At 38.4% G+C, this 24,741-nt stretch overlaps 1 protein-coding gene across 3 annotated transcripts in view; it reads right to left on the bottom strand.

Annotated features, from left to right (window-relative positions):
• The window catches only part of UBAP2 (ubiquitin associated protein 2), a 122,092-nt gene that overhangs the window by 50,240 nt on the left and 47,111 nt on the right, over nt 1-24,741 (bottom strand). For all 3 annotated transcript variants that reach the window (XM_041760935.1, XM_041760934.1, XM_041760936.1), the window contains exons 3-6: nt 21,977-22,054; nt 19,354-19,464; nt 13,075-13,228; nt 11,508-11,585 (exon numbers count right to left, since the gene is read on the bottom strand). In XM_041760935.1, the coding sequence (XP_041616869.1) occupies nt 11,508-11,585; nt 13,075-13,228; nt 19,354-19,464; nt 21,977-22,054 (421 nt within the window). The remainder of the gene's footprint in view (nt 1-11,507; nt 11,586-13,074; nt 13,229-19,353; nt 19,465-21,976; nt 22,055-24,741) is intronic.

Here is a 24,741-nt window from a genome sequence, read left to right as displayed (position 1 = left end):
AACATCAATCTATTCATGAGGAAGCTTCTCAGACTGATATTAAAGGACATTCTACAAGAATTTATATGTTTCCAAACCATCAAGGCCATGAAAGAGCAAGATTATTCCAAACTGATGGAACTATTCTAGACTGATGGACACTAAAGAGACATGAGAACTAAACAAAATGTCATCTTGATTGGACTCTAGACCAGAATACTGTTTTGCTATCAAGAACATTACAGGAGGAGCACCTGGATGGCTCAGTGGTTGAGCATCTGCCTTTGGTTCAAGTTTTGATCCTGGGGTCCTGGGATCAAGTCCCGCATCAGGCCCATTACAGGAAGCCTGCTACTCCCTCTACCTATGTCTCTGCCTCTCTGTGTCTCTCATGAATAAATACAGAAAAAAAAAAAAAATTACAGGATAACTGGAAACTTTCCAATAAGGCCTATAAACTGTATTAATATTAATTTCCTGTTTATCACTGTAAGATACCTCCACAAGAGAGTATCTTTTGGAGCACCTGGGTGGCCCAGATAGTTAAACAGTTGCCTTCAGCTCAGGTCATGAAACCAGGAACCTGGGGTGGAGCCCCAAGTCAGGCTCCCAGCTCAGCAGGGAGTCTGCTTGTCCCTCTCTCCCTCTAGCTCTATCTTCCCCCCTGCTTGTGGTCTCTCTCTCAAATGAATAAAGTCTTTAAAAAAAAAAAAGAACCTCTTTTTCTTAGGAGATCTACCCTAATATATTAAGGAGTAAAATGGCATTATGTTGGAATTTATATTTAAAGGTTTCAGAAAAAAATAATAATAAATACATACAGAGGAAAAACAGAATAGTAAAATATTAAAATTCAGGCAAACTAAGTAATAAACATTACCCAAAATTCCACTGTACTTTGTCAAGACAGAATGTTAAAACCACACCCTGAGCTCTTCTGTGTAAGTAGATTTTAATTCTGTAAATTAAAAAAAAAAAAACCTATATTGTTTTCCATGTGTATATTAGCTACTCCTCCTACACAGAATGTTCCTACCTGATTTTCACATGGTTTTCTTCCTCCTCAAACCACCCAATCTAAAGAGAACCCCACTAGGGTGCCTGGCTGTTTCAGTTGGTAGAGCATAAGACTTTTGATCTAGGAGTTTTGAGTTCAAGCCACATGATGGGCACAGAGCTTTATTACTTAAAAAAAAAAAAAAAATTAATGAACAAAATAGGGGCACCTGGGTGGCTCAGTGGTTGAGCATTTAGATGCCTTTGGCTTAGGTCATGATCCCAGGACCCTGGGATCAAGTCCTACTTCAGGTTCCCCAGAGAGAGCCTGCTTATCCCTCTACCTATGCCTCTGCATCTCTCTCATGAATAAATTTTTTAAAACTTTTTAAAAATAAATAACAAAAATAAAAATAAATATGACCTCAGTGACAGCTGATTATCAATCATTTTAAGTTTTACTTGACTATCTCTTCTCCTTTCCCACCCAGCATGTGAGGGGACATGCCTTATTTGCAGCATTATCTGCAATGATACAATGGGTATTTAAATATTAGTTGTTGCGGTTAAGACTGACAAAGAACATCAATTTCATGAACATCCAACTTCTTCATAAACTAAACTCATATTTAAAGATGTAATATAGGGAGATATCTGGGTGACTCAATGGTTTGGCACCTGCCTTCGGCCCAGGGCATGACCCTGGAGTCTCGGGATCGGGTCCCACGTCGGGCTCCCTGCATGGAGCCTGCTTCTTCCTCTGCCTGTGTCTCTGCCTCTCTATCTCCTCCTCCCCGCCCTCCCTGTCTAATGAATGAATAAATAAAATCTTTAAAAAAATAAAAATAAAGATGTAATATGATGTCACTATTCAATTACAGGAAATATTTCATTCCAGCAATATATTCCAGCAATGTATTCCAGCAATACATTTTAGAGCACGGCATTTTGTCAAATACTTTTTATACCAGGACCCAAGAAGGCATTACAAAGAATTCAAATATTTAAAAACAATAGGATGAAAAAAATAATAATAATAATAAAAAAATAAAAACAATAGGATGTTAGCACACATTAAGTGCTCAATAATTATTTTTCAAATACATAGAACATATTCATGTATTAGTTTGTTTTAAAAATACAGGAAATTAAAAAAAATAAAAATAAAAATAAAAATACAGGAAATTGAGTTGATAAAAATAAAAGTGAGGTAAGTAAGGTAAAATAAGGGAGAAAAGTGATGGAGTAAACTTTCTTGCCTTTTCACAGCATTATTTTTCTTCCATCCAGAAGGAAACAAACCATGCACCCTGCAATCTCAAATGTCACTCTACCTTTTCAGGCTCAATCTCACCAAAAGACAAAAGAATACACACATGCTACCAAACCCTAAACTGATAAAGAAACTTATAAGAAAAAAGGAGTGACTTAACTATAATTTTTCACTTATTGAGAATATAAAAATAAATGTCAATAAAGTAACCTAACCTTCAAGATGAGAAGGTTAAAACGGGGGGGGGGGGGGGGAGAAGGTTAAAAAAGGGGGGGAGGCAGCCCAAGTGGCTCAGCTTTAGTGCTGCCTTCAGCCCAGGGCGTGATCCTGGAGACCCAGGAAAAAGTCCCACCCACATGGAGCTCCTTGCATGGAGCCTGCTTCTCCCTCTGCCTGTGTCTCTGCCTCTCTCCCTCTCTCTCTCTCTCATGAATAAATGAATAAAATCTTCAAAAAAGAAAGATAATAAAACTAGCCAACTGACTCCCATCTTCACTATTTTCCAATTCACACTTGCTGTTCCCTAGGATGTTTTTATAACAATAAATCTGTTCAATATGTAATAAGACTCAACCTTTTATTTTTAAATATGTTCCTAAACTACCAAAGTTCTGGGACTAGATTTTTACTCTCAAAGGACCAAACTGAAGGGTTCAAGTGTGCCACATAGGGAATTCAATCATGAAGATCTGATCATTTCTTTAATAAGCCCATTAACAAAATTAATAAATAAAAATAAAAATAAAAATAAAAATAAAAATAAAAATAAAAATAAAAATAAAAATAAAAATAAATAAATTTAAAAAAAAAAAAAAAAAAAAAAACAGAAGCCCATTAACTCCAGGAGAAAGATCTAAAAGATCTAAAAGATCAAATACTCTGGAAAAGAGAAACTTCTCCCAGATAAGATACCCCAGTCATCCATATTCCAGAAACCTTAAAACAAAGGAATTTGCAACAATCTTCTAATTACAATAGTGCAGTAAAATTAGACACATAACATTGACATTACACTCTGACTACTCTGACCCACAGGCATAGTAAATTTTAGTGGTTAACAGTCTCATTCTGGGGACATCTGGGTGGCTCAGCGGTTGAGCATTGGCCTTCAGCTCAGGACCTGATCCCAGGTCCAGGGGTCAAGTCCCACAATGGGCTCCCTGAGAGGAGACTGGTTCTCCCTCTGCCTATGTCTCTGCCTCTCTCTCTGTCTCTCATTAAGTAAATAAATCAATCAATCGATCAATTGATAGATCTTTAAAAAAAAATCTCATTCTGTACTTTTGGTTTCCTTGTGTTTTCTTTCGCTCCCAGGATGGGCACTTCAAGGCATTAAAAAAATAGGAGTAAAGATGCCATTTATCTACCTCATCATCTTTCTATCCTTACTGTGACAATGGTAAACTTGGGATTTTATCTAAAAAACTTATTCCTAAATACACAACTAATAAGCAGTTTCAGCTCCTCAAACACAGAATTAAAGTTTTTACTAATTATTACATGTCACATGACAAGGACTGTTACCCAGAATACTCCACATCTTACACATTTGTAACATGATCTTCAATCTAAATTCAGAATTAAGTCAGTATCCTTCAGAACTTCCAGACATGCAGAAAACATTTAATATGTATCACCTGAATTCCACATTTTTTTAAAAAGACATTATTTATTTATTCATGAGAGAGAGAGAGAGAGAGAGAGAGGCAGAAGGAGAAGCAGACTCCTCACAGGGAGTCCAATTTGAGACTCAATCCCAGAACTCAGGGATGTATCATGACCTGAGCTAACATCAGATGCTTAATTGACTGAGCCGCCAAGGTGCCCAACCAATTTGAAATTTTACCAACTTTAATCACAAATGTAAATCAGTATTCTGAGGGAGACCCAATGGGAGGAAGAACAAGAAGAACTCACAAGTATGGTCAAAATCAAAGAATAAATGCAATGGAGACTTTAAAGAACTGCTTTTAAAGTCTACACCTGGGAGACACCTGGGTGGCTCAGCAGTTGGGCGTCTGCCTTTGGCTCAGGGCATGAACCCAGGATCCGGGAGCAAGTCCTACATCAGGCTCCTGTGGGAAGCCTGCTTCTCCCTCTACCTATGTCTCTGCCTTTTCTCTGTGTCTCTCATGAATAAATAAATAAAATCTTAAAAAAAAAAAAAGTATACACTTAATGGAATATTCTTGCTTTTTAAGTAGGCCCTTAATATCTGCATACTACACAACAAACCAAAAGTAACTGCAAAGGACCAGAACAATGAACCTTTTTTTTTTTTAAGATTTTATTTTATTTGAGAGAGAGAGAGAGACAGAATGCATGCACAGAGGGAGAGGGAAAAGTAGACTGAGCAGGGAGTCTGATGTAGGGCTCAATGGCAGAACCCCGAGATCATGACCCAAGGCGAAGGCAGATGCCTAACTGACGGAGCCACCCAGGCACACCAAGGAACTTTTTAAAAGGCTAATTATAAACAGACTACAAGAGTAACTTAAGACATTAAGTGACTTACAACTTATCTTGTGAAAAGTGACATGTTACATAAAACAAAAGACATTTATCCATTAATTATTAAAGTAACAAACTGGGCAGCCCCAGTGGCATAGCGGTTTAGCACCGCCTGCAACTCAGGGTGTGTGATCCTGGAGACCCGGCATTGAGTCCCACATCGGGCTTCTTGCTTCCCACATCCTGCTTCTCCCTCTGCCTGTGTCTCTCTCTCTGTGTCTCCCATGAATAAATAAATAAAATTTTAAAAAATCATAATAATAAAGTAACAAACTATTTGTTCTATACCACTACTATAAAACTGTACTAATATTCATAAGCAAAATGATTGTAGCTTTGTGCACATAGGACACTGAATGTTTTCTCCCTCTTGCCCTGTGGTAGATGTGGGATTCAAGGCAAATCAAAGAAATTTCCAGACAGATCACTACCTATCAAGAGCCTGTTTAAATATACTTAAAAAAAAAAAAAAAAAAACTTAAATATAGGTGTAGATTTTTTTTCAAAGAGTAAAGTATGTTTTTTTCAAATATTTTATTTATTTTAGAGAGGTAGAGAATGTGAGTGGGGATGGGGGGAATATGGCAGTGAGCAGAGGGAGAGAGAATCTGAAGCAGACTCCACACTGGGCCATGCAGAATGAAACTGGACCATTTTGCTACACATTACACAAAAAAAGAACTCAAAACGGACAAAAAAAACCTAAATGTGAGAAAGGAATCGATCAAAACCCTAGAGGAGAACACAGGCAGCAGCCCCTATAACCTCAGCTGCAGCAACTTCTTGCAGACACATCTTCAAAGGCAAGGGAAACAAAGGCAAAAATGAACTATTGGGACTTCACCAAGATAAAAAAACTTTTGCACAGCATAGGAAACAGACAAAATGGGCGAAGGTATTTGCAAATGTCTTATCAGATAAAGGGCTAGTATGCAAAACCTATAAGGAACTTATCAAACTCAATATCCAAAGAACAAATAATCCGATCAAGAAACAGGCAGAAGACATGAACAGACATTTCTCCAAAGAAGACCCACAAACGAACGCCTGGGTGCTCAGCGATTAAGGGTCTGCTTTCAGCTCAGGGCGTGATCCTGGAGTCCTAGGATCCAGTCCCACACATCGGGCTCCCTGCATGGAGCCTGTTTCTCCCTCTGCCAATGTCTCTGCCTTTCTATCTGTGTCTCGAATGAATGAATGAATGAATGAACGAACGAACGAACAAATAAAGGAGGTGGTGGAGGGGGGAGGAGGGGGAGGAGGAGGAGAAGATGACTACGACGACCACCTACAAATGCTCAACAGACCCATGAAAAAATGTTCCGGGATCCCTGGGTGGCGCAGCGGTTTGGCGCCTGTCTTTGGCCCAGGGCGCGATCCTGGAGACCCGGGATCGAGTCTCACGTCGGGCTCCCGGTGCATGAAGCCTGTTTCTCCCTCTGCCTGTGTCTCTGCCTCTCTCTCTGTTTGACTATAATTAATAAATGAATGAATGAATGAATGAATGAATGAATGAGTAAGTAAGTAAGTAAGTTCCACATCACTCCGCAACAAAGAAATACAAATCAGAACCACAATGAGATACCACGTCACACCAGTCAGAATGGCTAAAATTAACAATTTAGGAAATGACAGATGTTGGCAAGGATGTGGAGAAAGGGGAACCCTCTTACACTGCTGGTGGGAATGCAAGCTGGTGCACCCACTCTGGAAAAGTATGGAGGTTCCTCAAAAAGTTGAAAAGAGCTACCCTCTGATGCAGCAATTGCAGTACTAGGGATTTACCTCAAAGGATACAAGTGTAGTGATCCAAAGGAGCACCTGCACTCCAATGTTTATAGCAGCAACGTCCACAACAGCCAAACTATGGAAAGAGCCGAGATGTACACTGACAGATGAATGGATAAAGATATGACATGTGTACACACACACACACACACACACACACACACACACAGTCATACTACTTAGCCATCACAAAAATGGAATCTTGCCATTTCAATGACATGGACAGAACTGGAAGGTATTATGCTAAGTGAGGTAAATCAATTAGAGAAAGACATCATATGATCTCACGTAGAATTTAAGGAAAAAAAGGGGGGGGGATCATAGGGAAAAAGAGGAAAAAATAAAACGAGACAAAATCAGAGAGGGAGACAAACCATAAGAGACAATCATTAGGAAACAGAGGCCTGCAGAGAGGTGGCGGGGGTGTGTAAACTGGGTGATGGACATTAAGGAGGGCATGATACAATGAGCACTAAGTAGGGCAGCCCCAGTGGCTCAGCAGTTTAGCACTGCCTTTGTGCCAGGTCGTGACCCTGGAGACCCAGGATCAAGTCTCACATTGGGCTCCCTGTGTGGAGCCTGCTTCTCCCTCTGCCTGTGTCTCTGCCTCTCTCTCTCATGAATAAATAAATAAAATCTTTTAAAAAAAAAATGAACACTGGGTATCATATAAGACTACTGAATCACTGACCTCTGCCTCTGAAACCAATCATACATTTTATGTTAATTAACTGAATTTAAATTTTTTAAAGTAACTAAAAACTAAAAGGTTTTAGTTAGCCTAAAACATAAAAAAATTTTTTTAAAGATTAGGTAACGAATTCGGGATTTTATGGGACGCCTGGGTGACTCAGTGGTTGAGCGTCTGGCGTTGGCTCAGGGGTGATCCTGGCGTCCTCTGATCGAGTGCCCTGCATCAGGTGCCCTGCAGGGAGCCTGCTTCTCCCTCTGCCTCTCTCTCTGTTAAATAAGTAAAACCTTAAAAAAAAAAAAAAAAACTAACATATATGTTAATAATTGAATTTAAATTTAAAAAAATAAAAGGTTTTAGTTAACCTAAAAAATAGAAAATCTTTTTTTCTTTTTTTTTGAAGGTTAGGTATTGAATTAGCTGTTTTAATGCAAGCCAATATCATCATTCTGTAAGATTTTACTTGGTTTGGCTCCTTCAATTCAGAGTGTCTCAAAAACTATATGATAGCTCCAAGCAGACATGGTTTCAGGGAGACCCACTAGTTAATAAGTCTTTCCATCTTTTCATAAAGAAAAGCTATTTACCTCCACCTCTAATATATTTTTTTCTAAAGTCTGAATCTTTGAAGAAGGAAGGGGGCAAGAAGACAGATAACCAGCCTATACTATCCCACTCTGACTCTTCCTGCCTTCATCTCCCTGAAGAACTCGGGTTCCAAAATAAGTTAGTAGTACAAACTCTGACCTTGAACAAATATACACCTCTCTCAAGATTCAGTTCCCTCATCTGTAAAATCAGAATCCTCAGAAGTTTTAATAGGATATTAAACGGAAACCAATGTAAATTACAAGCAAAAGGCCTGCTACACGAAAAACCACTCACAGTAAATATTAGCGATTATTAATTATTCCATTTTTGTCCAACTCACAGAGGAAAAGTCCATAAACAGGTAAATCTAAATATTTAAGTAAGTACCACAAAGACCATTAAATAGGCCTAGCAACAGCCATCAACGATGGAGAGACCAAGCAAAGCCCAATGCTTCCCCTGAGCAATCTATTTTTGCCACAAAGAAAATCACAAGATTAAATTACCTATGCTGAATTCCTCATCTTGAATTCCAAGAGAACTCTTTTAAAAACTAAAGCATAGGGGCATCTGTGTGGCTCAGTCAGGTTGGATGGCCAACTCTTGATTTTGACTTGGTTCATGGTTCAAGCCCTGCATCAGGCTCTGTGCTTGTTTGGGCATGCTCGCTCTCTCTCAGCCGATAATGAATGAATGAATGAATGAATGAATGAATGAATGAATGAATGAATGAATAAAGTCGTTTTTAAAAATAAAATTAAGTAACTAAACCATAAAAGTCAAAATAGGGATGTTAAGAAATGCAGTTTATCTAAAACCTACTAATAAATTCACTAAACATGGACAGTTCATTCACTAACCTAAACATCACTAAAAAAATTAAAAGAAAAACATAAACATGTCTTCTGATGCAATGCAATATAGAATATATAACCTCCTCCATGCTTTCCTAAAAAACTGAGCTTGAATCTAATCTTTAAAACTAAATTACAGGGCAGCCCAGGTGGCTCAATGGTTTAGCGCCGCTTTCAGCCCAGGGTGTGGTCCTGGAGACCTGGGATCGAGTACCATGTCGGGCTCCCTACGTGGAGCCTGCTTCTCCCTCTGCCTGTGTCTCTGTCTCTCTGTGTGTGTGTCTCTCATGAATAAATAAATTAAATCTTTAAAAAAATGAAATAAAATAAAACTAAATTACATTTACAGTAAATACAGGCACTAAAGAACTAAGCTAAGTGACACAAGAAACAACAACAACAACAACAACAAAAAAAACGCATAATGTGAAACAACATCCTAAAGGACAAATAACATAGTTTCTGACAACAAATCAATGGTTAAGAGGAAAAGGGGGAGGTACAAAGAAGTTAGGGAGAACTAGATTTAAAAAAAAAAATCAAAATATGCAATGCATATTGTTTCAATACTGATTCAAAGAAAGCCAACTATGAAAAGACTTTTTCAGTAACCAGGAAAATTTATACATGGATTAAATATTAGATGATATCAACAGTCTACAATGACTTTTTGTGTTTTGTGGGGCTTTTTTAAAGATTTTATTGATTTATTTGAGAGTACACAGCAGGGGTAGGAACAGGAGAGGGAAAAGCAGAATTCCCATCAAGCAAGGAAGGAGCCTGATGTGGAGCTCGATCCCAGGACCCCGAAATCATGACCTGAGCTGAAGGCAGCTGCTTAACCGACTGAGCCAACCAGACATCCGTTACTATGACTTTGAAGTATTAAAATGGCATTATGGTTTTTTTTTTTTAAGATTTTATTTATTTATTCATGAGAGATACACACAGAGGCAGAGATATAGGCAGAGGGAGAAGCAGGCCACCTCCGGGAAGCCTGATGTGAGACTGGATCCCACAACCCTGAGATCACGACAAGAGCCAAAGGCAGACGGCTCAACCACTGAACCTCCCAGGTGCCCCATATTTATATAATATTTATACATAAATATTATAAATTCTATATAAAATTATGTAAAATTTATAATGTTTATATGTAAATATATTTTAATTTTTTTAAGGAAAATATAACTAAAATCTGTTAGATGAAGCACCTGGGCAGCTCAGTCAGGCGTCTACCTTTGGCTCAGGTCAGGACCCCAGGATCTTCTACTCATCAGGGACCCTGCTTCTCCCCTCTCCCTCTGCATGTTACTCCCCATTTATGTGAGTGCTAATAAATAAAATCTTTAAAAATACACACACATATAATTGGTTAGATAATTCTAATCTTATTTTGACTGTGCCTGGCAAATCAATATATAGTTTTGCCTTCTCTATCTGTGGTTATCATTTACCTTTGGTATATATAGTATTTTAATAAATGATAATTGAATGAATAAACAGCCAAAGAAGTTGGTAGCATATATATATATATAACCTACATTCTTTAATTTAAATTTTAAGTAATTAATATACAGTGCCTACAATATATTTTTTTAAGATTTTACTTATTCATGAGAATAAGGGGGGGGGGGGAGAGGCAGAGAGGCAGAGACACAGGTAGAGGTAGAAGCAGGCTCCATGCAGGGAGCCTGACGTGTGACTCGATCCCGGGTCTCCAGAATCAGACCCTGGGCTGAAGGCAGCGCTAAACCGCTGAGCCACCTGGGCTGCCCGCCTACAATATTCCTATGCTTAATAATACTGCTGATCAAAAACTGCCACTATGAACTGCTCATGTGGAGACTAATCACAACTGCATTTAATAATGTATCCAACAGGGGCACCTGGGTGGCTCAGTTGGTTAACCATCTGCCTTCAGCTCAGGCCATAATCTGAGGGCCCTGCAATTGAGCCTTGCATCAGGATCTCTGCTCACCAAGGAGTCTGCTTCCCTCTCTACCTCTGCCCCTTACCCCCACTCGTTCTCTCTCTGATCTCTCAGATAAATAAAATCTTTTTAAAAGTTTTTTTTTTTTTTTTTTAATTTTTAAATATATCCAAAAAAGGCTCCTGGCTGGCTAGGTCTGTAGAGCATGAGCCTAAATCTCTGGGTTTGTGAGGTTGTCAGTTCAATCCCCACATTGGGTAGAGATTACTTAATAAAATAAGAAAAAAAATAATTAAATAAATAAAATAATAAAGGAAGAAAAGAAAGAAGATCAAACAAAATGTCAGTTTAGGTAGCTCATCCCCTGAACCAAAGCTTTATCTGCATATTACATTGTGTATCTTGATTTTATGACCCTGAGAAAATTCAGTCACACGCTAAAGTATATGAAATTACCTTATTAAAGTGGCTTAATGATGTCCCAAATTAATAAATGTTAAGAAATGATTACTAACAGAAAATTTGGGGAGTGGGAAGGAACTAATCAATGGGCAAATAATTTTAAAACTAGGATCATGAGTAAAACACATCTATAAAAGTCCAACAAAGGAGAATTGAATGATCAGAGCTTCAAGCTTTAAATTGTTCATATAAATGGCTTTCTCAGCTCCAGTGAAACAAACCAGTTAAGTTTCCTCAAAATTATGCAAATCCAAACATTTCATTCATAGCCATCAGTAAACAAATCCAAATCGCAGAAGATCAATCCTCCTCTTTCAGAGTACTCTGACATTCCTTAGTGAAATAAGTATACCAAGAGCCTCTCCCCCTGCCCCCCACCCCCGCCTCCTTCGAATCACAAGCATCTCCTTCCCCCTTGTTCTATCTTACCTCTGCCACGGACTCGCTTGCCACGGTCTGAAAGCTTGTCCACTTGATTGCAATCAATTCCATTCTCTTCTCCTCTAACTATGGAAGAAAAGAGCACCTCTTGTACATAATTGTGCACAAGAGCAATCAAAGGCAAGGACAAAAAGACTTCTTATAAAAAAGCTAAAACTTTACCTAAGGGATCAGAAAACAGTAAAAACAAAACCAAATAAAAATGGCTGAAAAAACTGATGACAGCACATCTTGTTTAATTCATGGGTGAAAATTTTGTAAGGAAAGTAAAATGATGTACCACTTTTTCCTTTCTTCTAGTTGGACTTGCCCTCCCCTAAGGGTAAGTCTGCTTCAAAGACCAAATTTGTTATGCAGCTATATGTAATACACACCAAAACTGGCTCACTGGTTAGGTTTAAAGGAAAGGCCTAGAATAGCAAAATAGCAATGCCAAGGAAATAATGAATTGTTGAAAATATTTCAATTGGAGGCAGGTTTTCCCAAGATACTATCCAGAATGTGCCAGTAGAGTTATCTTCTCCTCACCCCTACACCGGTATTGACTCTAACAACTCTATGTAATAAGCAGTTTTGTTTTTTTTTTTTTTGAGGCCGCAGGAGACAAACTGCTACCAGCGCAGACATCACCCAGGGCCTCCTCTAATAAACAATTTTGAGCAATATTGACACATCTTGCTCTCCTCATCCCTTTCAGGGCCTAACTCCCATGAGTTGTAAGTGCTGCCTCATGAATGCCTTCCTTGGCATTTAAATTTGCCAAACCCCTTCTTAAAATCACCATCTTGCTGCCTTTGTTTTTCCCAAAGCGTAACTTCCACATATAACATCAGTAAAATATTGTATTACTACAAAATGTTACTTCTCTTATTGTAACATCTCTTTAACCTCCAGTAAGAGTTTTAGGAGGGCAAATATTTATTTTATGCATTGCTCTATGGCTATTAGAGTAACGGACTACATAGTAGGTACTCAGTAAACATCTGTGAAATAAATAGACTAGCCAAAGTCTCTAAGATTGTTTGTTAAGCATTTACCTTTCATTCATTCATAATTTAGCTACTTTGGTATATCTGCACAGCAAGTAGTGTTGTTATGGGTAAAAGATGCCAAAATCCGGGTCAAATGAAAGGACTAAGAAAAATTTCCCTATTCGACAACTTCCCTCTTAATCTAACCCTTTCCTATAAAATAGTATCCATTAAGTGGGAAGAATAAACTATCTTCATCTACCAGTGAATGAAAGCCCTCCTTTCAAAACAGAGGGTGCACTTTAAGACATAACAGAAGGCGGTCTTAACTGACTGAGGCACCCAGGCACCCCAAAAAGGCAGTCTTAAGACACAACATAACTACGTACAGCCCAGGTAAGTGCTAACATGAAACTGCATCAGTTAGGGTTCTGATGAACTACTTAGTTGTAGCTCAATATTAAGAGTTATGTATAATGACAAACACTGAAGAACTAGATTTAAGGGCATTTGTTGGAGCACTCTTTCAGCTTCTCAGTATGCATAAAAATTTTCTTAACAAAAATTAGGAGAAATATACTTACACTCTCTCCCACGATTGCCACCTCTTCCTTTCCGGTTGTTGTTTCCACGTCCACGATTCATTTCTCTCTCAGTTCTCTTCTCTCTATTCTCTTTGTTTTCTGAATTTTCTTTTCCAAAATTCTTCTTCTTCCCCCCTACAGTCTCCCATGAAGTCTACCGAAGACAAGAGTGGTCATTCAGAGTTGTCATTCAAAGTGTATACCATTATCAGGGATGTGTGCATCTATCTTTCAGACCTAAAGACTCACACCTTGAAGCTCACTTGCCTACCATTTTAATTCTTATCCATAAAGTTCTACTTTCAGATGATAAAAACAGTAAAGTTCGCACTAAGCTTCTGTTGCCATACACAGCACAAAAGAGGACAGCAACTAGCTGAATTAACAACTAACTATATATTGTCCCACCACAGAGCCTTTTCCCATGCTGATTTAAAAACAAAGGTCATTTCCCTAAGCTCCCACACTATGCCATCCCCAACTATCCTCAGTAGGCCTTAAGCCTATTAATATATTAGCTCAAAGACTACAAAATTACATTAAAATGCTGCCCTAAAACCTCAGGAATAACTTGCTCTATTTAGTTAACCAAAGTAACCACCTAAAAACATTTAATGGTAGGCAAATAAAATTAGGTTTTTTTTAAACTAAGTACCCAAAATTTCAATCTCAAAGACCTGTTTCTAATGAGAAGTTAATTTATATAACCTCCCTTCTCTGCCTCTCCTCTAATGGTGACTGAAATCAAATAAAATCAAATATATATAAATTGCTGAGAAAAGAACACTTTGTTCTTGTAAAAATAAGTGGTATTACGATTATAAAGGTACAGCACTGAGAAATCCCAAAACTGGCCCATTTGTTTCTATTTATTTTGTCATCATCTACCTCATTTCACAAGAGTTGAAGTAATTCAGTCCCAAAATAAGAGCAAGAACTATCTTAAGCTTAAAAAAATCTTAGGAAAAAAGGAAATTACTAGTATTGTATATTCAGATAAAATGCACTAGAAATTAATAAACTAAAATTGAAGAAAATAGCTGAATTACTTCCAAAACAGCAGAGGCCAGATTTAAAATGCTTTTTTAGAAGGAATTTTTTTGACATCTATAAACCTCAACTGAACCGATATATTTAGTTACATATAAAATCACCAGATATGAAAAAAAATTAAAACAAGTTATTTTCCACCTTTAAGCTTTGATAAAGATTTTTTAAAAGTCAACAAATGACAGCTACAGCAGAATAATCTGGCATATCCAGTTCTGGTGAATATCCATCTATTCTAATCTTCTACAAGTCTATCTGGGAACAGGACCCAAACTTTAATTAGTTCATAGCTTTTACCCAGCAATTCTACTTTCAGGCCTTTATTCACATGAAATAATTTTATAATTGTGCAAACACTTATATACAGACAATGGTTAGAATAAAAGGTGGGGGGATTCTCCTAATATCTACCTTAGGAGGCTATCTACTCTAGAACATCCACAAAGAGAGCAGTATGTAGCCACTTAAGAGAGTTATCCAGGTGGGGGCACCTGGGTGGCTCAACTAGTTAAGAGTTTGCCTTCTTGACCTGGGGACCCTGGGCCCTGGAATGGAGCCTGCTTCTCCCTCTCCTTCTGCCTCTCCTCTCTGCTCATGCTCTCATGCATGTGCGTCTTCTCATGCACTCTCTCTCTCAAATAAATAAAATCTTTAGGGGAAAAACTAGTTGTGCAAGTACACACAGAAAGAGATCCATGATATTAAGTGTAGCAAGCTAACCAACTAACAGTGTATAAAATAGGATTACAATTTTTAGTTCAAATATAAGCCCATGTAATATACTAAAGTTAGTAGTTATTTAATGAGGACGTTTAATTTCATTTTATCATTCTGCATTTCTTTTTTTCTTTTTTTTTTTTTTTAAGGATTTTATTTATTTGAAAAAGAGAGCACACAGAGGGAGAGGGAGAAGCAGATACCCCATTGAGCACAGAGCCCAACACAGGGTTCAATCCCAGAACCTGGAGATCATGACTTGAGAAGAAAGCAGATGCTCAACCAACTGAGCCACCCAGGCACCCCTCTGCATTGTTTTTTTACTTAGAGAAAACAATAAAAGTTTATTCCAGAAAAGTAATTCTGCAGTTTATAAAAACTCAATAATGCTTGCTAATATGAATAAATAAGACACCTATGTAAGACAGAATCCTGTCCTCTTAACAAGACAAAAAGTAAATTCTAGAAGTCCTAGAAAAATTATACACAGTGGAGTCAGCACAAGATGCATATGTATACAATTTATAATATCTTTACACTGACAGACCTAATGGTACTCAATCATTAAGAAGGGACATATTTTGTATGTTTTAAGACTTTATTTGAGAGAGAGAGAAACAGAGCACAAGCAGGGAACAGGGGCAAAAGGAGAGGGAGAAGCAGGCTCCCTGCTGAGCACTGAGCCCCACGTGGGGCTTGACCCCAGGACCCTAGATCATGACCTGAGCCAAAGGGAGGCACTTAACCACCCAGGTACACCATATGTGAAACATCTGAGAAAAATATCTTACTCCATTTCATTCAGCAAAGACACCCATAAGCAAATCTTGGGCTTGTAAAATCAAGACCAACAAGAACTTATTTGTGGAGGAAAGTTAAGGAGAGCAAACTTAAGGGGTAATTGGTCTAATATCACTGTAAATGCTAAAGAGAGTAGGAATAGGACAAGAGAATAGGACATATATTAAAAATGTGCTATTCTCCAATAGCACATTTGGCACAACAGTCTGTGAGCAGGCACACAAGCTTTCAACATAAACCAAATAATTACGGAAGATTTTCAACTAAACTTCTGACCATCTTTGTATCTGTATTTGGCTACTTGTAGAAAGGTCTGAAGAAACTTGAAGAGAAATGGTCCTCCCAGACACTACACTTAGTAATCAGCAAAGCAGCTTTCTAGGCCAGCTAATTAAAAAATCACTCTCCCACCTCCTATTTGCCAGGAACTACACAACACAAACAAATCGCTAAGAAAAAAGAAAGAAGAGAAGAGAAGAGAAGAGAAGAGAAGAGAAGAGAAGAGAAGAGAAGAGAAAGAAAAGAAAGGAAAGAAGGAAGGAAGGAAGGAAGGAAGGAAGGAAGGAAGGAAGGAAGGAAGGAAGGAAAAGAAGAAAGAAAGAAAAGCACAGTAATGCAACAGACTGGTATTTCAGAATTATTCTGGGGATGCCTGGGTGGCTCAGCGGTTGGGCGTCTGCCTTTGGCCCCGGGTGTGATCCCGGGATCAAGTCCCACATCAGGCTCTCTGCGTGAAGCTTGCTTCTCCCTCTTCCTATGTCTCTGCCTCTCTGTGTCTCTTATGAATAAATAAACAAATTCTTTTAAAAAAACAAAACCAAACCAAATCTATTCTGTCACTCAAAACAGCATTATAATAAAAGACTTATTAGTACTTATGATCCTGTTCAATGTTTTCCCTTGTGACAGTTCCTCTTACATGAGAAAGACAAACTCATCCTTAAAAACATCATGGATAATTCCACCTAACATTTTTTTTTTTTCAAAGTAATGATTTTGTTTCAGGGTGCCTAGGTAGCTCAATCAGCAGCACCTGCCTTTGGCTAGGTCGTGATACTGGGGTCGTGGGATGGAGCTCTGCATCAGGCTCCCTGCTCCAAAAGGAGCCTGCTTCTCCCTCTCCCTCTATCCCTCCCCTGCTAGTGTGCTCTTTCTCTCCCTCAAATAAATAAAATCTTTAAATAATAGTAGTAATTTTGTTTCAGAAGATCCTAACACGGGATCCCTGGGTGGCGCAGCGGTTTGGCGCCTGCCTTTGGCCCAGGGCGCGATCCTGGAGACACCCGGGATCGAATCCCACATCGGGCTCCCGGTGCATGGAGCCCGCTTCTCCCTCTGCCTGTGTCTGTGTCTCTGCCTCTCTCTCTCTCTCTCTCTCTCTCTCTGTGACTATCATAAATAAATAAAAATAAAAAAAAAATTAAAAGAAGATCCTAACACAAAATAAGCTTAGAGAATAGGACAAAATTTGTTTTTTTTTCCCCATGGTTTATTTTAAATGTTCTTGCTTCTAGCAACCCTACAGTGATTTTATTGTCTAGCACCTGTACTCCAATAAACTCTATCCCAGTCAGAAGATATTCTTTACAACTGGTCAGTCGTGGCTACTGCAGACAGCAATCAGGGAGGAGACAAGGCAAATGCTATTAAAGAATAATCCTACACAAACCAGAGTTTTCAAGGGAATTTTCCTTTGCCTATCATTCCCCCCCGCCCCAGCCTTCTCAACTCTCAACAAGCATACACCTTTTGTGTCTGTACACAGGCCCTAATTTGATTTTCTAATCTATGAAGAAACCAAACCAGACTGACTTCACCACATGATTTCCAAGTTCAACGTAACCAAAGATATGTTATCATTCAAGACGTTAAAACTCAATAAAACACAGAACTGGACATACATTAAGTCTGCTAGAGCTAAAAGAAAGGCAACATAAAGTGGTATCCTGGCCTACCTCTAACATGAAAAAAGAAAACAGGCCCTCCAATGAACAATATGGAAATATTTCATGTATTCAACAGTGAATTCTTTTAATATATGAAGGAGGTAGCTTAGGGGCACCTGGGTGACTCAGTTAGGCATCCAACTCTTGATTTTGGCTTGGGTCATGATATCAGGGTTGTGAGATCAAGGCCTGAGTCAGGCTCTGCATTGGTATGGAGTCTACTTAACATTATCTCTCTCCCTCTCCCTAGGTCTTTTCCCCACTCTCTTTACAAAAACAAAGCAAAAACAAAAACAGAGCCATTCTATACATCCATTAACAATGAGGTAAACACATTTCCCGTATTTTATAAAATCCAGAAATTATATGCTTAAGTATCAGCAAACAAAAACTATACAAAAATTTGTCCCTTAACATGATGTATTTTCCCAACAAACTGACAGACTAGTGTTATCTTGCATGAAATTTTACCCACAGATATGGCTCTATTTTTCTAATCATCTGATTTTTTATATAGTTATATAACACATTCTACTTATTTTAAATAAAGATATTCATTTTACTTATGAACTTGTCACAACAGTTCATTTTTATATAGCCTGTCCCTAATACAGCCTATCCTTAAAAATGAGAACCTGATTAAACTTGACTGCTGACAAGGAAGGCATTTTTGATTGTTTACATCTTTATTCTCCTTTTTAAGGAGAATCATTATTTGCTTTAACTTGTTTTGAAATGGTGATTTGAAAATACAAATGAAACATTGTGCAGGGGTAACTGGGTGGCTCAGTTAGTTAAGTAGCTGCCGCCAGCTCAGGTCATGATCCCAAAGTCCTAGGATTGAGACACCACCCCCCCACCCCCCGAGTCTGACTCCCTGATCAGCAGGGTGTCTGCTTCTCCTCCTACCCCTTCGCCCTCATTATGCACTCTCTCTCATAAATAAATAAAATCAGGAAGGCTGGATGGCTCAGCAGTTGAGCGTCTGCCTTCGACTCAGAGCATGATCCCAGAGTTCAGGGATCGAGTCCCTCCTCAGGCTTCCCTGCAGGCAGCCTGCTTCTCCCTCTGCCTATGTCTCACCATCTCTGTGTCTTTCATGAATAAATAAATAAAATCTTTTTTAAAAAATTAATTAAATAAATAAAATCTTAAAGAAACACTGTGCAATCTCCATGGAAAAATCAAGAGATTAAGGGGGACAACTGCCTAGTGTGGCTTTAGTTGTATCCTTCCTAATAAAAGGGATGAGCTTTAGTGTGCCTACACATTCCTCAAACTTCACTAGGCTTTAAAAAAAAAAAAAAAACTTTTTCTTATTTAATCTGTCAAATGGTCATGAAAATATGTCTGTAGAATATTCACACATAAGCAAATAGATATACCAGCAAATCCTGGTTTTCTGTTAGTCTAGAGATTTAAGGAGTAGTAAGAGGTGACGATTGAGATGAAGAAACATGAGCAGTGAAGCCAGAGAAGTTTTTCAGGTGGTGAAAATGTCCACAGGCCCAGAGAATTTGGAAACTGTGTAAGGCTGGAGTAGATGACCAAGTTCTCTTTGGAGTCTTCAGATTCTACAACTTCATGAAGAAACCATATATAACAAAAACAGTCATTTCAGGTTAGTATTCTTTTGGGTCTTAAAACAAACATGGAATGGAACCCATAATTCCCTCCACCACCACCCTCAAAAACGGTGAAGTTCAAAATGCAATATGGAACTGGAGACAAATGTCAGCACTGCCAATCAATTAATAATACTTACCGTGTCTGAATTCCCTTCCAGCAATATATTGATAGCTTTGTTTACATCTCCATTACAGTCATGTAGGGCCACAATGCATTCATCCTGATTTTTCCCCGTCACTTCCATAAGCTATTGAAATTTTAAGAAAATAGTTAAGGGTAACCCAAAATGGTACATGATACCAATTTTAAGATTCTTCTATTGTAAAACAGAAATTATACAATACTTCCACATGAACGTGGCCTCCTTCCAGACTCTGAGCTTATAATGCAAGAACAGGTTTCCGTGCTTTTTGTGGCTATCACTTGTCTTTTAATCAATACAAATAAATTATCCTCCAACATGACCAAGTATCAGATTATTAATGAGCAGTATACACATACAAATATACCAAGATTCTCAGAATAAGGATCAGCTCTGACTACTCCAGCTTAGTTCAATGACCTAGGATTTCCAAAATTCTGAACTATTCAAATAGTAAGTGGGCTATATGTTTCCCAAAGACCAAGTGTATACGGCCACTATTAACAAAACATCCAGTTGAACTGTTTTGTACAGAGAAAATATTTCCTGTGTGGTTTACTACTGATTGGATTAGAATAGTCCACACACTTAACAAGTGACAACACTCAAAAGCCTCACAATTGAATTCTACAGCCAGCTATCACAACTCACTCCTAGACATGGTACTTCTGCAAGCAGCTTCAACAGGGTGCTATGTTTGAAGTAATCAAAGAAATCCCCGTGGTACACATTCTCTTTAACGAGGGAGATTAAGGGCAGCCCCGGTGGCCCAGCAGTGTAACATCAACTTCGGCCTGAGGTGTGATCCTGGAGACCTGGGATCGAGTCCCACGTCAGGCTCCCTGCACAGAGCCTGCTTCTCCCTCTGCCTGTGTCTCTGTCTCTGCCTCTCTCTCTCTCTCTCTCTGTCATGAATAAATAAATAAAATTTTTAAAAAGGGGGGGGGGGAGATTGAGCCACTTAACATTCTCATCACAAGTACAATCACAGGTTAAGTACAATACAGGCTTCTCAATTACGATGGAATAAACATACGATATAAGTATCTGGTGTGTTTTATACACATTTAACTATTTTAGTATGTATCACCTGTTCAAAATAGTTTGACCCCAACATCTAAAGTGACTTCTCTGTGGCCAAAAACTAATTACCAGCAAGACCTATCTGGAATCCAGGTATCCTGATCTCATAAATAGAGCTCTTCGCACTATACCACTCTCTCTCTCTGCTTTCCTCCCTGCATAGCACAGTGAAAGTTCTACACACCTACAGCTTTCCACAGCTTGATCTTTGGGTATTGCCTAGTGTCAGTTTCTGTCAGTGTCAGTATTAACCCAACACCTGTAATATTCAAGTGATAAGGTGCACATTAAATATCAAATTACCCCCCAGTGACTGAATTAGTAAGGGATCGAACTAAAGTTTAACCTTAAAACTCTGAACTCCTGGACCAGTGCTCTTTTTTGTGTATCTGCTATACTATTCAGATAAAAGACAATATGATAGAAGTACCTATAGAAGTAGGTCTCAAACTACACATAAATCTCATTCTAGAGAATAAGTTCTATAACTTTTAATAAACCGTTTTTGTGGCCTTCTAAAAATATTACCATAGTCTAATGACAGCAACTATAAGTATAAACAAAGAGTTTAAAGAGAAAAGGGCTAAAGAGTTAGGCAGAAAGCTAGGCATGAGCAAAAGGAGGACAGACCTTAGACATCATGATGGAGAGGCGCAACTGAGGACAGCCTGGAAGCATCCCATTCTACCCATCTAGTACTGGGTTTGTGGTTATAATATCCTCAGCAGGACTAAAGGCTAAGTTTGTTGTACTTGTTCCACTAGTGCAAAAAGCAGTAGCTTGTCCTTATGTGACCTATGTCTCTAAAATAGAAATAATGTTGCAGTTTCCTACTCCATGCAGGCTTTTTGAATACATCTTGGGAAAGGACATAGTAGTTGGCTAATTATTATATAATCCAGGCCTTTCACTCAAATGTTGCAACACTAAGACCTGCCCAAAAGAAAACTGATATAAGACAACAGCACCAAGTTTCCAGGGCCATTGTCTCTCTTGATTAGCCCACTCCTTCCATGGGGGGTACACTTTAATAAAGTTTTGCTTTCGTTCTGTTAATTCTTTACTGTGGCAGTGAAAAGAAGCAAGGTTTCTTTCCTTTTCCAGCTAACTCTCAGCAACAAATTCACTGTGGGACACTCATTCCAAGGAATAATCATTTGTAGACCTCTACCAAGGTCTGGATCAAGTTAAGGGTTATATAGCCGGATTTCTAGAATCTTGAAGGGAAAAGAAGCCTTATCAGGAAAGGAGATTTTGAAATTTTTATAATCAAAAGGTCTTTAATTAAAGTTCTAAATTAAGACATAACTGTAAAATTTAATGTTACATGCTTCTAGCATACATTTGGAATTACTACCATGTTGGAAAAGCCAATTCGGTTCTTAACAATAAATAAAACTTTTTGAGAACTTGCCAAATACTATATGTACTTACTGCATCAATGTGCTTCTCCACAAATGTCTAGCTCATTATTAATAACATTATAACTAGGAAGATTCTAATGCCAAAATAGTATCCTCTGCCAAAAACTTACCTGTTTAACTTTAGCTTCAAATTCAGAATCATTTTTATCAAAGATCACTTGAGCGAGACGCATTTGTTCAGCTGTTGCCTGAAAAGCAAATACACAATTAATAAAAAGATCTGAGCACCTAAGATATAAGTTAGATGCCAAAATCTGCTGCAAAAAGATAAAAAGCTCAAGAACTACAGCACTATGGTAACAGAAATACTGATAAATGTACACAATCTGTTTTCATAAGCCAAACAAACATGATTTTTTTTCCCAAACATCAAATTTAATGTCATAAAGGTCCCATTCCTTTGGCTAAATGACCTAAAGTTATTAATCGTCATAAATGGCCACATGACTCATTTACATGTTCCTTCCCTTAGGGAAATGGAATAATAAGCACTAGAAAAAATTGGAACAGGAAAGCACTGGAAATTACTAGGACACAGGCTTAGAACCAGCTTAGCTGTCAAAAAAGCTCTGCTGTCAAGTCTTAAATTTTTTTTTTTTTAATTTTATTTATTATGATAGTCACAGAGAGAGAGAGAGAGAGGCAGAGACACAGGCAGAGGGAGAAGCAGGCTCCATGCACCGGGAGCCCGATGTGGGATTCGATCCCGGCTCTCCAGGATCGCGCCCTGGGCCAAAGGCAGGCGCCAAACCGCTGTGCCACCCAGGGATCCCTGCTGTCAAGTCTTAAAACATATCCTGGTCACCTCTGAATAGAAATGGCTGTATTTATCTAAATAAAAATTATTTTAAAGGTCACTTTTTTCTTAGCCATAATTTTAAAAATTTTAAGAAAATGGAAACTTATAAACACTAAAATTGGGGATCCCTGGGTGGCCCGGCGGTTTGGCGCCTGCCTTTGGCCCAGGGCGCGATCCTGGAGACCGGGGTCGAGTCCCATGTCGGGCTCCCGGTGCATGGAGCCTGCTTCTCCCTCTGCCTGTGTCTCTGTCTCTCCTTCTATCTCTCAAGAATAAATAAATAAAATCTTAATAAAAAAAAAAAAAAAAACACTAAAATTAGTCACCCCAACAGAAAACTCTCTTCCAATGGCTTTTCAGCCAAAATACTTAAAAAAAAAAAAAAAAAAATCAAATTACTGAATGTTTGCCATTTCCTTTTATACTATTTTTGGCAATAAAAAAATAGTAAGTTATTGTATAAAAAAGTGACTCTTTTGTTCAGTGAGGAAAGAGTAATATACCAATTTGTTTTGTTAGCTTTGAAAAAGGTACCTTGATTATGGTAACAGGAAAACTAAATGAAGGGTTTACAGGATCTCTCTGTACTGATAAATCTAAAATTACTCTCAAAATTTACCAAAATAAAAATACTACCCTCGTTTACTAAAATATTTACTACCAACATAAATTTTTTTTAAGATTTTATTTATTTATTCATGAAAGACACACAGAGAGAGGCAGAGACGTAGGCAGAGGAAGAAGCAGATTCCTCACAGGGAACCCGAGGCGGGACTCAATGCCCAGACCCAGGATCACACCCTGAGCCAAAGGCAGACGCTCAACCACTAAGCCTCCCATGCATCCCCCAACATAACTATTTTAAAAGTTAAACCATTTAAATTACTGAATGAGGGCAGCCCAGTGGTTTAGCACTGCCTTCGGCCCGGGGTGTGGTCCTGGAGACCCAGGATCGAGTCCCACGTTGAGCTCCCTACATGCAGCCTGCTTCTCCCTCGGCCTGTGTCTCTGCCTCTTTGTGTGTGTGTGTGTGTGTGTCTCTCTCATGAATAAATAAATAAAATCTTTAAAACAAAAATAAATAAATTTTTTTTTAAAAATTTACAGGATGCCTGGGTGGCTCAGCAGTTGAGCACCTGTCTGCCTTCGTCTCAGGGCGTGATCTCAGCGTTTCAGGATCAAGTCCCCCATCAGGCTTCCTGCATGAAGCCTGTTTCTCCCTCTGCCTAGGTCCCTGTCTCTGGTTTACTCTCTCTCTCATGAATAAATAAAATCTTTAAAAATAAATAAATGCTAATTCTAAGGGAGAAAGTTGCATGAGGAACACATTATTTGCACACAGTCTGAAAGTGTCTCAACAAAGATCATTTTTTAGTTGCTAGATAAAACATAGTTAAAAATAAGAAAAAAATGGGCAAAACCTGGACTAAATATATCAACATCCTTAATGAAATGCAGATAGATCTCAATAACTCCACCCATAATCTGAGAAATAGTCAAAAATACTCTATGTAGTATTCCAGAGTTCTATAACCTGAATCTAATCATGAGGAATTATCAGACAAACTCAAATTGAAGAATTTTTAGATTTATCCATTTATTTGAGAGACAGAGAGAGAAAATATGTGTGTGCATGCACAAGCATGCTAGCAGGAGGGGCAGAAGGAGAGTAGCAGGGGATCCCTGGGTGGCGCAGTGGTTTGGCGCCTGCTTTTGGCCCAGGGCACGATCCTGGAGACCCGGGATCGAATCCCACATCGGGCTCCCGGTGCATGGAGCCTGCTTCTCCCTCTGCCTGTGTCTCTGCCTCTCTCTCTCTCTCTCTCTCTCTGTGACTATCATAAATAAAAAAAAAAAAAAAAAAAAAAAAAGAAGGAGAGTAGCAGACTCCCTGCAGAGCATGGGACTCAATGCCATGAACCAGAGATCATGACCTGAGCCAAAAAACAAGAGTTAGACGTTTAACCAACTGAGCCACCCAGAAGTCCTGAAGAATATATGTAACAACTGACTTGTAATTGAAAAAGATACAAAAAAAAAAAAAAAAAAGATACAATCTTTTTCAATTTGCCTGTA

Source organism: Vulpes lagopus, chromosome 7 (genome assembly GCF_018345385.1).
Source record: "Vulpes lagopus strain Blue_001 chromosome 7, ASM1834538v1, whole genome shotgun sequence".
Classification (NCBI taxonomy): Eukaryota; Metazoa; Chordata; class Mammalia; order Carnivora; family Canidae; genus Vulpes; species Vulpes lagopus.
This window is presented reverse-complemented; position numbering and strand designations above follow the sequence as displayed.